This window comes from Cyprinus carpio, chromosome A3 (genome assembly GCF_018340385.1).
Source record: "Cyprinus carpio isolate SPL01 chromosome A3, ASM1834038v1, whole genome shotgun sequence".
NCBI lineage: Eukaryota > Metazoa > Chordata > Actinopteri > Cypriniformes > Cyprinidae > Cyprinus > Cyprinus carpio.
Window position 1 is genome coordinate 10,266,637 of NC_056574.1, and position 15,000 is coordinate 10,281,636.

The 15,000-nt window shown below is 43.5% G+C and overlaps 1 protein-coding gene and 1 long non-coding RNA gene across 2 annotated transcripts; both read right to left on the reverse strand.

Annotated features, from left to right (window-relative positions):
- Nucleotides 1-1,444: 1,444 nt before the first annotated feature.
- LOC122136179 lies at nt 1,445-8,995 on the reverse strand. Its single transcript, XR_006153987.1, has 3 exons — nt 8,640-8,995; nt 1,593-1,679; nt 1,445-1,493 (listed from the first exon to the last, which is right to left on the reverse strand). It is a non-coding gene; the product is annotated as an uncharacterized LOC122136179 (long non-coding RNA).
- Nucleotides 8,996-11,894: 2,899 nt separating this feature from the next.
- Nucleotides 11,895-13,250, reverse strand: LOC122136160. Its single transcript, XM_042717871.1, has 2 exons — nt 12,866-13,250; nt 11,895-12,241 (listed from the first exon to the last, which is right to left on the reverse strand). The coding sequence occupies exons 1-2, from the start codon at nt 13,233-13,235 to the stop codon at nt 11,910-11,912; spliced, it is 702 nt and encodes a 233-aa protein (XP_042573805.1). The 5' UTR covers nt 13,236-13,250; the 3' UTR covers nt 11,895-11,909.
- Nucleotides 13,251-15,000: the final 1,750 nt, after the last annotated feature.

Below are 15,000 nucleotides of genomic sequence, written 5' to 3' on the forward strand. Positions count from 1 at the left end.
ATTTTTTATGTATTTATGTATGTATTTTTTTTTAAATACTGTATGCTCATCATAGGAGAAATCTGTCTTCAATGGCCTGAGATTGAATAACTAATGACCTGCTAATAAATAGAGGACTTATCTGATGATTCACTTCTCATTCACGTTCAATCATTTAATGAACAGTGACAATCGGTTTTATAATGTCATGCTTTTTAAAATGTAAAACTTTATTTTACTTTGTTTTTTTTTCTTCAATTCTTTCATCACTTTTATTTTTATCTTTATCATGTACATGTTGTAAAACACTCTGAGTATTATATTTGCTATAATAACTCTTATCTAATGGAAATGCTTCAGTTAACTGATAAATCAGGTCTGATATTAGGGTTTAATATGTTGTGTCTTTAACAAACAGCATTAATCTGATAAATCATGATTTACAGCACATTCATCTCACTGACGCTTGAAAGGAAGGAAATACTTACAGGAAATAATATAGAAGAGGGTGAACAGACATCACCATCACAAAGAGAATTATAATCATGACTCCCTCAAATCCAGCGTAATTCAGACTCTTGTCCACGGCAGATTTAAACAGAACTGGAAGAAAGAAGAGATAAAAACCAACAATTACTAAAATAGAAGAACAACATTTAATAAATACAGATCACAAGAATTACAAAACCTCTTCTCACTGAACAGATGCAACATTATTTAAGACACATTCATTGAACTGTTACTGACACTGACCCTGTGACCTTTGTGCTGATTATATGACCCCTGACCCTCACATGACCCCAAAACATGCTGCGAACTGATGTAGAAGTAGCTTTCAGCTTCAGTCTCAGTCACTATAACATCATGTCTATTAATTAATGTGAATTCTTCATCATTAACCCGGTGTAGATTATAAGAGTGATGATGTGTAGAATATGATACTGACAACAATACAACAATAACAGACACTTCCAGTTATCATGTCACAGTTATTTTTAAGAGTTCCTGCAGGATATTGAGAATATTTCATCATTTATATGTAATTATTTTTCAAGTGTTAATGGGCATTTTAATGTGTTTGATAATGACTGCTGATATATTATATATATATATTTGCGTGCGATTTCTTTACCTGAATAAAAACACAGCTGAGAAAACAATATATTTGCTGTAGAACTGTAAATTCGAACCCATGTTTTAATCTTGTCTGTAAAACAGAAAAGATGAAGTAATAACATCACAATATCATCATTACCAACACTGACACAATGAAACACAAATGCCAATGAAACACTGAATCCTTTTTTAATGTAAATTAATTCAGGTATATTAAAAGATTGTTCAGTTCATGTGAAAACAATCTAGTTATTATATTCATGAAGTATATTTTCTCTCATAAGCTGGTAATAATGAATCACCTGTGAACTCATTAATATACGGAGCTGTCCAGAGCACCAAGAGGGGGCCTCAGAAAAATAAAGAGCACAACAAGAGACCCAACTCAAACAGAGATCCTGAAACAAAACCAGACATTAATAACTACTGTATTAATAAACAACTGTTAGAATGATTTATTATAATGCACTGATGATTAATCAGCAGTAAACACTGACCTTCAGAAACACCCCAGAGGACAAACGCTAGAAACATCAGAACATTTGGACAGAAGACGAGAAACATCTGAAGACGAAAGACTGTCTCTGGAGAAAACACACAATAACTCACATTCAGTCATATGGTAACTTACATTTTAATGAAATCTTTAATAATTATTAAACTTTATATCATTCAGTTTTTATTTTAAACACACCATCTCTGTTCTTTCTGACACTTACATTTATAACTTAATGAATCAAAATCAAAACTGTGTTGGAAACATAAATGTAATATTATAAAATAACTAAACTACTGATTAAGGACAGAAGAGTGGGTCATTTTCTTATCTGTTCAGGGGCGCCCCCAAGGGGTATAAACTCTGGCCACCCCTGTGATGCTTTGCAGTGGCTACTATTAATATTAAATCTATTTTAAATCTATCATTTTAGATCTATATAAATTTATATATCATTTAATTTAAATATTATTACAACTTAAAATATCGACGTTACGAATGGGATCTCGCTCGCACGAAGAGCCCAATCACCTTCGAGTGGGACAAAACGAGCCAATGGTACACAAAGTACCTTGGTCTGCGGGATTTGCATCGCGAGCTCCGCCCCGCAAAGCGGGTATATAAGGAGCAACGCGAGCAACTCGCATTCAAGCTTTCGCTTCGGAGCCGAGCACATCGCTTGCTGCTATCACCGGAGTGTTACAAGAGCTGGTGTTGGTGTGACGGCGCGATTCAGCGGTTCGTCTGGGTTTCCTGCGACAGCTCCCGCGTTCCCCTGAGTGCTTCAACACCTCTGAAAGAGCAAGATTTCTTTCACAAAAAGAGATACGGGCCGATTTGCGTCGTTTTTAAAAGATGTCATTTCGCCCGTGCGTTTCTGGGTGCGGTCGATACATCGCTCCTCGTGACGGTCACGATCGCTGTGTCACGTGTCTGGGCTTTCAGCACGCTGAGACTGCGTTCGTGGATGGCTCATGTTCTCATTGCGGGGACATGACCATCTCGGCGTTGAGATCGAGACTCGATTACCTTAAAAGGTATAGAGTCCCCTCTGCCACCCCCCCGTTCTAGCTCTTCTCGTAAGAGGGCTACTTCGGCTGGTGGCCAGGGTGATCTGAGGGTTACGGTGTGGGCTTCCCCGACGAGCCAACCTCCTCGGACCACACCCCCCTCACATACGCCCGCAGCCGGTTGAGTTTCCGGATGAGTTTGCTGGACCCTCTCAGGCTCCTGACATCTCATTCGGGGCTCACGAAGAGGACCGTATGTCGATCGCCGCATCACAAGGCGGGCTTGAGTCCTCGGGAGATGAGGGTTCGGCTGCGTTGCCTCCCTCGGGAGTGCCAGCGTTGTCCGAGTCCGATCCCGAGCTGACGGCCGTGCTTTCCCGGGCAGCGGAGAGCATCGGACTTGAGTGGAATCCTCCGGCCTGTCCCGAGCGCTCGAGGCTGGATGATTGGTTCCTGGGGGCTGCTCATGCGGATCGCCAGCACCCCGCTCTGGTTCCTTTCTTCCCGGAAGTGCACCAGGAAGTAACCAGTTCATGGAAGGCACCGTTAACTGCCCGAAACCGTTCTGGTACTTCCTCCGCCTTCACTGCCCTCGATGGTGGGGCGGCCAAGGGGTATGCTGGGATTCCCCCGGTGGAGCGTTCTGTTGCGATGCAACTGTGTCCACAGAGCGCCTCCGCTTGGCGTGGTGGTCCCAAGCTGCCCTCCAAGGGCCTGTAAGTTCTCATCCACTCTTGTGGCCAAGGCTTACAGAGCTGCGGGCCAGGCCGCCTCTGCCTTGCATGCCATGGCCTCACTTCAGGTCTATCAGGCCAAGCTGCTCCGGCAGCTGCACGAGGGCAGTGCTGACCCAGGGGTTTTGCAGGAGGCGCGCACTGCTACCGACCTCGCTCTCCGGCGCGACAAAGGTCACTGCGCGCTCCTTGGGTCAGGTGATGTCCACTTTGGTGGTCCAGGAGCGCCATCTATGGCTGAACCTGGCAGATATGAGGGAGTCTGATCGGGCTCAGCTCCTCAACTCCCCGGTCTCCCAGGATGGCCTCTTCGGCGACTCGGTAGAGAGCTTTGCCCAGCAGTTCTCTGCCGCCCAGAAGCAGTCTGAGGCCATCAGACACATCCTGCCCCGGCGGCCCACTGCTGCTTTCATCCCCGCCGCCGGCGCAGCCGCCGCAGCCTGCTCGTCGCCGAGGGCGCCCCCCTGTGGCCTCCTCCACTCCCGCTCGGCCACAGCAGCAGCCTTCCCCCCGGCCGCAGCGAGGAGATGGCCGCAGAAGGGCGGTGCAACCTGTCTCTGCCCCTAAGCCTGCCAAACGCCAGGCCAAGCAGCGTTCCTGAGACGGGCGACCCGGAGTTGGAGACGTCAGCTCGTCAGGAGATGGTAGCAGGACCACTCCTTCCCCCCGGAGGAGGGCCAGGGGGAGAATCCTTTGTTCTCATTTTCATTTTGTTCCGCCACTGGCCCTGCGGCCGGTGGTACCCAAACCTTCACTAAAGGAGCTGTTTCCTCTACCTCCGGGTCCCAAGAGGCCACGAACGACAGTTTGGCGACGTGCTTCCTCGCCGCTCTCGTTCTCCTCTCCCCTTGCCAGTTTCCATGCAAAGCCGTTCGAGAACGCTTCGCCTTCTCATGCCCTCTTTGCTGCTTGGAGTCAGACGAGTGCCCGCACTCCGCCCCCGCTAAGGGACGCTATGCCTCCCATGCTGGGGCTGTCTGCTCCTCCACCCCGCTGCCCCACCGTGGGTACGCCTGTAGTCCCCTTGACCCCGCTGGTTCGGGTTTCTGGGAGCCTGGCTAGAGCTCCCCAGGCCTTCCCGCTGGCTCATCCGGACGCTCAGGCTCGGCTACGCGATTCAGTTCGCCCGGCGTCCCCCCGGGTTTCGGGGTGTCCGCGTGATGGTGGTGGGCAAAGATGCCCCTGTCATGCGCGCGGAGGGTCGCGACCCTGCTGGCAAAGGGCGCGATAGATGTCCCTCCAGCTGACATGAAGTCTGGCTTTTACAGCCCCTACTTCATAGTACCCAAGAAAACAGGTGGGTTACGGCCAATCCTGGACTTGCGTGCTTTGAACCGAGCTCTGCACAGACTCCCGTTCAAGATGCTAACGCCCAAGCGCATTTTCGAATGCATTCGTCCGTTGGATTGGTTTGCAGCGATCGACCTGAATGATGTGTACTTTCTTGTCTCCATTTTTCCTCACACAGACCGTTTCTTCGCTTTACTTTCGAGGGGCAGGCATATTAGTACAAAGTTCTCCCATTCATGTTGGCCCTGTCTCCCCGCGTCTTTACGAAGGTCGCGGAGGGAGCCCTGGCTCCTCTCAGGGAACAAGGTGTCCGTATCCTCAACTACCTCGACGACTGGCTGATCCTAGCTCACTCTCGAGAACGGTTGTGCGAGCACAGGGATCTGGTGCTCAGACACCTTGCCCGAATGGGTCTTCAGGTTATCTGGGAAAAGAGCAAGCTCTCCCCTGTGCAGAGGATCTCTTTTCTCTGTATGGAAATAGACTCCGTCGCCATGTTCGCGCAGCTTACAGACGAGCGCACACAGTCACTGCTGAATTGCCTGAGACAATTCGAGGGCAAGAGAGCGGTTCCACTGAAACTGTTTCAGAGGCTCCTGGGGCATATGGCGTCCGCGGCGGCAGTCATACCGCTCGGGTTACTCCATATGAGACCGCTTCAGCACTGGCTTCACGACGCTGCCGAGTCCCGAGATGGGCATGGCAAACGGGGCACGCTCCGAGTGACCATCACTCCGGCCTGCCGCCGAAACTTCACCCCGTGGTTGGACCCCTTGTTTCTACGGGCCGGCGTGCCCCTACAACCGGTGTCCAGACATGTTGTTGTGTCAAACAGATGCCTCTGCCACGGGCTGGGGTGCCATGTGCAAACGGGCATGCTGCATCGGGCTCCTGGACAGGAGGTCTGCCTCTCCAGAAAATTCCCACTGCCAGTTGTTTTACTCCCTGACCGAGGGCACCCTCGGCACGGACGCCCTGGCACACAGCTGGCCGCTGGGCCTGCGCAAGTATGCGTTTCCCCCAGTGAGCCTTCTTGCACAGACGTTGTGCAAGATCAGGGAGGACGAGGAGCAGGTCCTCATGGTTGCGCCTTTTTGGCCCGGCCGGACCTGGTTCCCCAAACTTGTACTCCTCGCGACAGCCCCTCCCTGGCCAATTCCTCTGAGGAAGGGCCTTCTTTCTCAGAGACGGGGCACCCTCTGGCACCCACGTCCCGATCTGTGGAACCTACATGTGTGGGTTCTGGACGGGTCACGGAAGGTTTAGGTACCTTGCCACCACAGGTGGTAGCTACCATCACTTCAGCTAGAGCCATGTCCACCAGACACGCCTATGCTTTGAAGTGGAACCTCTTCATCACTTGGTGTTCTTCACGGCGTGAGGACCCCTGGAAATGTCCGATTGGGTCAGTGCTTTCCTTTCTTCAGGAGGGGTTGGAACGAAGACTGTCTCCTTCCACCCTCAAAGTCTATGTGGCCGCCATTTCGGCTCACCATGACCCTGTTGAAGGTAAGTCTCTTGGGAGGCACGATCTGATCATCAGGTTCCTGAGAGGAGCAAGGAGGCTTTACCCGCCTCGCCCTCAGCAAATCCCCTCTTGGGACCTCGCAGTGGTTCTGTCAGCACTGCAGAGAGCTCCCTTCGAACCCTTGCTCTCAGTAGAGCTAAAGTTTTTATCTTTGAAAACTGCACTCCTGACGGCTTTGGCTTCGGTGAAGAGGGTCGGGGACCTGCAGGCATTTTCAGTTGACGAAGCGTGCCTGGAATTTGGGCCGGCTAACTCTCACATTATCCTGAGACCCCGGCCTGGGTACGTGCCCAAAGTTCCCACACTCCTTTTAGGGATCAGGTGGTGAACTTGCAAGCACTGCCCCTGGAGGAGGCAGACCCAGCCTTGGCACTGCTCTGTCCAGTACGTGCGCTCCGCACCTACGTGGACAGAACTCGGTGCCTTAGGACCTCAGACCAGCTCTTTGTCTGTTACGGAGGCCAGCAGAAGGGAAAGGCTGTCTCCAAGCAGAGGTTATCCCACTGGATAGTGGATGCCATTGTCCTGGCTTATCAGGCTCAAGACCTGCCATGCCCCCTAGGGGTGAGAGCTCACTCAACTAGGAGCGTAGCTTCCTCCTGGGCGCTGGCGCATGGCGCCTCGCTAGCAGACATCTGTAGAGCTGCGGGCTGGGCGACACCTAACACATTCGCGAGATTTTATAATCTCCGTGTAGAGCCCGTGTCCTCCCGGGTACTCGCCCCTTCGGGCCAGTAAGGACCTGCTCGGTGTCAATCCGCTTGCTGCGCCATTCCACTCCACGGACTGGATGCGTGCGCTATTCCCCTCAGGTGAGTTCCTCAGTCGGAAAACCCTGGGTTCCTCCAGCACTGTTGATGTCCAACACTTGCGTACATGCCCTTTGGTCAGCCCTGTGTGGGACTAGGTGCCTCCATGTGTTGTGATTCCCCTCTTCTGGGTAATCCCACGTGTGTATCTCCACAGTAAGTCTCTCTGCAGCATGTGTCTTTCCCTTGGCAAGCCCCTTGCCAGCTCTGTCGTTGAAACTTCCACCCTGCGGGCTGGGTACCTCAGAGTTTTTATGTATCACCGCCTTGCCTTAGATACCTGCCTTCGGTAAGTCCTCCCACGGGCAGGCGGCCTGCTAGCATACATCCAGCTGGAATATGCTACCCAGTGTATTCTGTGTGAGCTATAGGCAATCTCTCTTGCTGGCCTCACGACAGGGTGCTATCACTCACAAGGGTCGCTGGAAGACAGCCATGTGGCGTTTTGTAAGGGACCCCATTCGTAAACGTCGAACGTGACCGACTGAAAGGGAACGTCTTGGTTACGAATGTAACCCTCGTTCCCTGAAGGAGGGAACGGAGACGTTACGTCCCCTTGCCACATCGCTGTTCCGCTGAATGGCCGGGTCACTGGCTCGGCTCCTCAGCGAAGACTTGAATGCGAGTTGCTCGCGTTGCTCCTTATATACCCGCTTTGCGGGGCGGAGCTCGCGATGCAAATCCCGCAGACCAAGGTACTTTGTGTACCATTGGCTCGTTTTGTACCACTCGAAGGTGATTGGGCTCTCGGGCGAGATCCCATTCGTAACGTCTCCGTTCCCTCCTTCAGGGAACGAGGGTTACATTTGTAACCAAGACGTTACTATCACACGAAGAGTGACGTTTTTCTCCAGAAGTCTGCATAATTGTAAATGTGGCATTGATTTTATACAACAGTTCAATAAACAGGAAGTTAATATCAAGAGTTTTACGTTTTAGACAACATATTCACTTTTTGCGCTCTATTTCTAAAAACAAAAATCATTCCAAACACAGCCACTGTTTTGCGTCTCTGAGCAACATGATAGTGTTTAGTTTTTGGTTGATTAATGAATTGAATGATTCGGTTCAATCGCAATGACTCACTTATTAACAGTGACTCGCTGCCACCTGCTGTTTTAATTTCACATTTAAGGTACCATTTCATTTTTTAAACAATTTCAAACATCAGTTTTCAATGTTTTATGTTTAAAATATCAAAACATTATTTATTAATTTGTAACTGCAGGTTAAAGTGTTCCATGTCCCTCAGAGCTCCATTAAACAGTGTGTAAAAACATCTAAATGGCTCTTCAGATGCAGTTTCTGTTTTTCTCTGCATTGCAAAGATCAATTTTGTTGATACTGATTGCATTTGCTTGGTAACAGCCCAAATGCAAGTGTCTGACTTAAAAGATGGTGTAAAGGATATATAAAAATATAAAAATAAAAAAAAGCCTCAGCTGTCAGCACACTTAGAAATAAGATATCAGCACAATAACACACACAGCAAAATATTGTCTAATTTTTGTTATCGATAAAAATCCCAGAAATCACAGAGATATAATTTTTTTGTCAATATTGAAAACCCTTTATTTATTTATTTATTTTTGATGTGCCACCCCAAGATTTACTGTGGCCTCATCTGGCCATCCCTATTCAAATTTTCTGGGGGCGCCACTGTATCTGTTGACTTACCCAGTAGCTTCAGTACCACATTTATCTCAGTTGAAGATTGTCTGGGATTCTGAAATGAGTCACTGTGAACTTTACATATATATTCTCCTTCATCTTCAGCTCTCAGATTGTCCAGACGGAGGGAGAAGTTTTCCATCTTTAATGTGCTCAGTGAAGAAATGAGCTCTGTTCTGATAATCTTCATCTTGTTCTTTGTGCTCGACTCTCACCGTTCTGATACTGATGAACCAGATCCTTTAAGTCTTTTTTTCTCCACTCCACCTTCAGATTCTCCACTCTAGAGGGTTTATCTTCATAACAGGGCAAAACCACTGAAGCTCCCGGAGGAACAGGTGTGTGATGAGAAGGGTTCCACCATGAATCCTGAAAATGAAAACTTTTATGTGAAATGTAAAGAGAGAACTGATGTCTCATCCTGATGTAGATTACATTTCCTCAAGTCTTCTGAATCTGACTGACTAGCTTTGCACAACTAAGTAACAGCACAGGTGTTGTTTTTATCAGCCCTTCTGAGAAAATTGTCCTCAAGCACTTTTGAAGAAGAAACAATCACTGGATTAGGTTAATGACATTGAGTTTGTTCAAGGCACTTTAATAGCAATTAAACTAGATATCCACAGCCAGAACAGTCTCATTTTCTGAATTATGTAAGTGAAATTGTCTGTACTTATTTTATGATTGTGTTTTTTTTTTCTAACCTGTACTTATATACATATTGTATATATACATATTACATATTGTTTTCTGTATCTCTGTCTTGTGTGCCCTGATATTGAAGGCTTTATTTTTATTCATGTTTTATATAATTATGATTATTGATTCTATGTGTTTTTATTTTTATTGTCTTTTTAGTTATTCATTGTTCAGCACTTTGGTCTGTTTTTGCGCTGTGTGTAAATGTGCTTTATAAATTAAAATTACTTACTAAAACTACTAAATATAACACTCTATACCAGGGGTCTTCATTCAGGGCAAGGACCCCTAAAGGTGACAGAGACATGGATCAGGGACCCCTGATACAAAAAGTGTTTAGCTACATATTAAGCATATAGCCTTCATTATTAATAGAGAAACTAACCATAATTTATTATGATTAAGAATAAATATTATGTTACATGTATAATATGTTAAGACAGTAGATCGGAACTATGCACATTATTGTTGGGGCACATTGCCTGTATGACTTAAAATTGCATCTTAAACACATATGGAGATAAAAAACCACAATTCATTAGTTTGCAATTGTTGTAAACTGTTTTAATGGATTTGCAGAGTCTACTAGTCAGATGGACATTTACAGTGGCCTGAACTTTAGCTTCAAGATTACTAAAACATAACATTTAAATTTTATTGTGAGATGGGCAATTAAGCATCAAATGTCTAAATGAGGGTTTTCTAATAAAGTGCAGATATATAATGTTTCATCAGCATGCACTGATTATTTGCATGTTGTAGCAAAAAAAATATATATATATATATAAAAAAAAAATAATTAAACCCTGCACCTAACTGAGAAAGTTAGTCGCAAAAGAGCGACCAGTGGGAAGAATGAGTCTGGAGTGCTGAATTACCCAGCTCCCCTTGTCAATGATCTATCACCCCCCCAGCACCTGCATTCACCCGCCCCTGTTTACAAGGCATAAACTTTAAAAAAAAAAATGGAAGGGAATGGATTTACACTGATGCAAATATTTTCTAGTAATCTATTAGTCTGCATTTACATTGCTCATATCTATTGCTACATGCCATATTTTTGTCCCGTGCTAGTATCACAATATCAATTACAGATTCAGAGTGAATCACGCATTTATATGTAGATATAATTTCCAAAACTTTGCAGCGCGTAATTGGCCGTCGGTCCTCTTAGCAGCAAGAAACAACAATACTTTTATTCAACGGTTTTATAAACTGTACCTATAGCCTCCAAAGGGCGAAAGATCTCTCACTTCACAATCACTAAAAGCTGTCACTCATCTCAGTTTGCGATCTCACAACATTCCATTAAAAGAAATAAATAAAGTTCTCTTCACTGCATGATGAATCTCATTGTGTTGCTGTGTGTTAAAGAGAGCGGACTGGCGAGAGCGAGCACAACTCGCGTTGTGAGTGGATTTTACCTTAAACACCTCTGATTGGCCATTGCGTTCAAGAGATCAACAAACATGTCTGTGATTGGCTACATTTCTCAGCGCTGTAAAAACACACTGTACAACGTGAACATTTCACGTTCTCCGCTCAAACTCAAAAGCGCATTGGAGCGTTTGCTAAATCTGTTTTGACAATAATATTATATCATTGCAGTATCAACTGAGGGTTCTCTTGCTTTCGTTTCAGGTGTTTAAAAACACCTGAAACGAAAGCAAGAGAACCCTCAGTTTCCGTTAAAAAATTAAAACATGGTTAAAAAAAAAAACATCACAAAGTCCATTTTAAATATAAAAACACCGTGTTTTATATTTAAAATGGACTTTGTGATGTTTTTTTTTTTAAACCATGTTTTAATTTTTTAACGAAACACTACTTGTGATCAAAAGTTCATTGATGCAGTACCGCTGCGGACCCGTGTTATATACAATACAGATTGTTTCAAAGCAGCTTTACAGTGTTTAAATGAGGAAAATAATGCAAACAAAAATCAATTCTGCTGTAAAGCAGCTCTAAAAAAAAAAAAACAAAACTATAAAGCAGTCATAATAGTGGTTGGCAAAATAGATCAAGTAAAGGGAAAGAGCATTTCTGTCTTGCATTATGTTGTGCACAGTGCACTAATTAGATGTAGACTCTGTTAAATGATAAAGAATGACAGTATAATTAATCATGAATTAAACAGACTACTGACTAGCATCAAGGCTAGGTTTAGGACTAATTGTCAAACTACAAATGAACAGAGTTCAGAGTTGTGCTGAGAATAGAGGTGTTTCTCAGAGGTCAAAAGAACAATCATTCCTTCCACAAATGTTTTTTTTTTTACAGTATCTGCTTATAGTTTTATGTATTTTATTGCATTTATTGTCTTCCCATAGACACTCACATTCACAAACCCAGCGCAGCTAATAAAGCATATAAATACATGTTCAGATGTAGCTGCTGCTCCTTCAAAATTAATAGTTTTTTCTATATTATTAATAATATATGACCAGTCCAAACAATTACACATTGATCACTTAAATGCATGAAACTAATATAATTAAAAATCTGGAAATACTATTTTTATATTAACTATACTGCTTAATTGAAATCATATTTTGATCATAGCAACACCAGACACACTTACCCCAGATTCAGCTCTGCATCGGCTGAAAACACACAATCCTGGTCCTTGTATACGATGCATCTGTAAACCCCTTCATCTCCAGCTCTCAGTTTTTTCAGATGGAGGGAGAAGTTTCCATCTTTAATCTTCTTCTTTAAGAAATGTGCTCTTTTGTGATAATCCTGGTGCTGTTCTTCTGCTTGACTCTTGCCATCCTGATAAAGATGAACCAGAGTCTCTGCTCTTCTCCACTCCACCTTCAGACTGTTCTCTAACAAGCTTTTATCAATCTGACAGAGCAAATCCACTGAACCTCCGAGAGGATAGACTTGACCAGTCATAAAGAACTCTAGAAAGGAATAGAAACATGTTTTAATGTGGAAAAACTGCTAATATAATAGAAAAAAAACCGTTAGTACAAAATTTAAAAAACACCACACTTGCATAACAGCTAGTCAATCATTCAAAACTTGCTATTAATTAATTATCTATTAATTATATATTTATATATTATTTTATTTATTATGTAGCTCAATACCAAAAAACGGGGAAAAAAATAGATAATTTTTTTCAGTTTTATAGATTTTCAGCATTCAAATTGCTCTTAGAGGTGCTGAATGAAAATGAAATAAAAAGGTGAAAAAGTGTTTGCACTAATATATACTCAGATTAATAACTACATATTCAGGATTACAAATATATTCCGATTTCATATAATAATTTCTTGTTTGGAAATAATTGCAAATGTTCATACACACACACACACACATTTTGAACATATATGTAATCAGCTGTGAATAATGTGACAAATCAACAACAGTGTAACATGTATTGACTCTCTTGAGTTATCCTGCCTCACACATATAATACTGGAGCATCACTGACACACTAAATAATCAAACCAGATCAAAACCTGTACTGTACTGCTGGCTATTAAGAGTCGAGTTTGATTTGTGTTTATCTGTTCACTTACTCAGAATCAGTTTTGTCTTGGCTGAAAACACACAATCCCTCTTGCTGTGAACTGTACATGTGTATTCTCCAGCATCTTCAGCTCTCAGATCGTCCAGACGGAGGGAGAAGTTTCCACATTTAATGTGCTCAGTAAAGAAATGAGCTCTTTTCTGATTATCCTGCTGCTCTTCATCTGTTTGACTCTCACTATCTGGATACTGATGAACCAGAGAGTCAGAGTTTCTCGTTGTTCTTCTCCACTCCACCTTCAGATCCTCAGTTATTAAGTTTGGAGGAACATGACAGGCAAAACCACTGAACGTCCCAGACCGAATAACTGGTTTAAAGAATTCTGCACAATCAAACCTGAGAAGGAAAAGACATGTCATTTCTAATGTGAGGTGAAATGATGAGGCAAAATAACCCCCCTCTGTCTTGACTGTTTTAATCACACTAAATACAGGTGCAAACGGGGACAGTTTTTTTTTGTGACCAGATTATTGGGAGTAGAGATCAACCGATATGGGTTTTTCTATAGCCGATTGCCGATGTTTAGAGGTCAGGGTCAGCCGCTGGCCGATATGTGCTGCCGATTTTTAGGGCCGATATCTTGAAGTTTTCCCCCTCATTTGCATGCTAAAATGTCACACTAATAATAAGTGGATGGACAACATTTCTAAAGTTATCATCATTATTGAGCACTGACTTGAACCATCTCTCGAATCTTAATTTTGTGCACTGGACGGTATTACAAATAAAAACAGAACATTCGTGGAGGAACTCGTGGGCTGGATATGTTCAGGGCCGAATTTGAACCCCAGTCCAGCCCTGCCTACATGCTGAAAAAAAAATCCACCTGCAGGAAGTAGAATTCCCTTCCTAAATAATACAAACAGTGTATAAAAGCATAAAATAAAACATTAAAATTAAGCACTTTTCACAATGAATATAATTTCAAAGAAACATGTTGAAATGATAAAGAACTGTAATAATGCGTCAACAGATGGACTGGAACACCCTGGAAGTCATGCTGTAGACTACTTGAAAAATAATCTGTTCAAATTTAGAGTGCTGATATTTACTAAATTACTATTTAAATTACTAATAAACCAACAACTTATTAATGTGTGTGTGTGTGTGTGTGTGTGTGTGTGTGTGTGTGTGTGTGTGTGTGTGTGTGTGTGTGTGTGTGTGTGTGTGTGTGTGTGTGTGTGTGTGCGTTCGTGTGTGTGTGTGTGTGTTTAGGGGGGGTTGGGGGACGACTGGGTAATAGTAAACCACTTTTTTCTTTAGGACTACACCACTGGTATGGTAGGTAATGTTGTTATGGACTGCACGAAGACCAAGGTGTGGGAATGCACGGATGTTAGAGAGTGGTTTGTATGTGTGTACTAATGTGTGTGCTTGTAATTTTGGAAAGATAAATTCTGTACCGCAAATCACAAATCCCTTCGCTTTGTATACAAGTGAAGCTTTGCTGGCATTTAATGGAAAAAGTTTGGTACTGCGACCCAAAAAAATCTTACTGAAAGCTCGTTTTTTGAGGTATCATCCTCAAAAACACAGTTTGTTTAGATTCATAGCTTTGATTTTCTAGCAGTTTTTTGAGTTAAACAGTTTTTCTCCCCTTTTTTGTTCACTTTTTAATTATTATTTTATCCAACAATAATCTGCCAAAGGTCTTCTTTAAAATGAAACTGATCAAACATAAGTCTGTGCTCTAAAGCGTTAACATTTTTATGAGTTTTTTTACACATACATTTTTTGTCTTCTAAGGACCTGAGTAACTTTTTTTAAATTACGCACAAGGGTTAAATTTGTGCAGTCAATATATCTGTGGATGGCATGCTCATTTAAAAAAGGGAAACCCAGTGTTGAAGGATTTGATGATTTCATTATACAATACACTCTAACATTTATTGCCAGTGTGTCATTTCTATTTGTGCAATATAATCCCATTTGCAATCAATTCTGCTTATTTCTAATTTCTTATTATTCTCATAGCATATAAATGCCTTATTCATTCATATCAAATGCAATATACCCTTTTACAACAACAGGCCTGCTGAAATGATGCTGCTGCCGTCCCCAGCTCCACTGTACAGGTTCACAAGCACATCACATGCTGGTGATTTCTGGCTATGGCGAGTGTTT

Excerpts from the sequence above, each read along its gene's own strand:
- LOC122136160 (XM_042717871.1), bottom strand. The coding sequence starts at position 13,235 with ATGACATGTCTTTTCCTTCTCAGGTTTGATTGTGCAGAATTCTTTAAA. Across the intron at positions 12,242-12,865 it reads CAAGACAAAACTGATTCTGA|AGTTCTTTATGACTGGTCAA; the intron begins GTAAGTGAACAG and ends ATTCCTTTCTAG.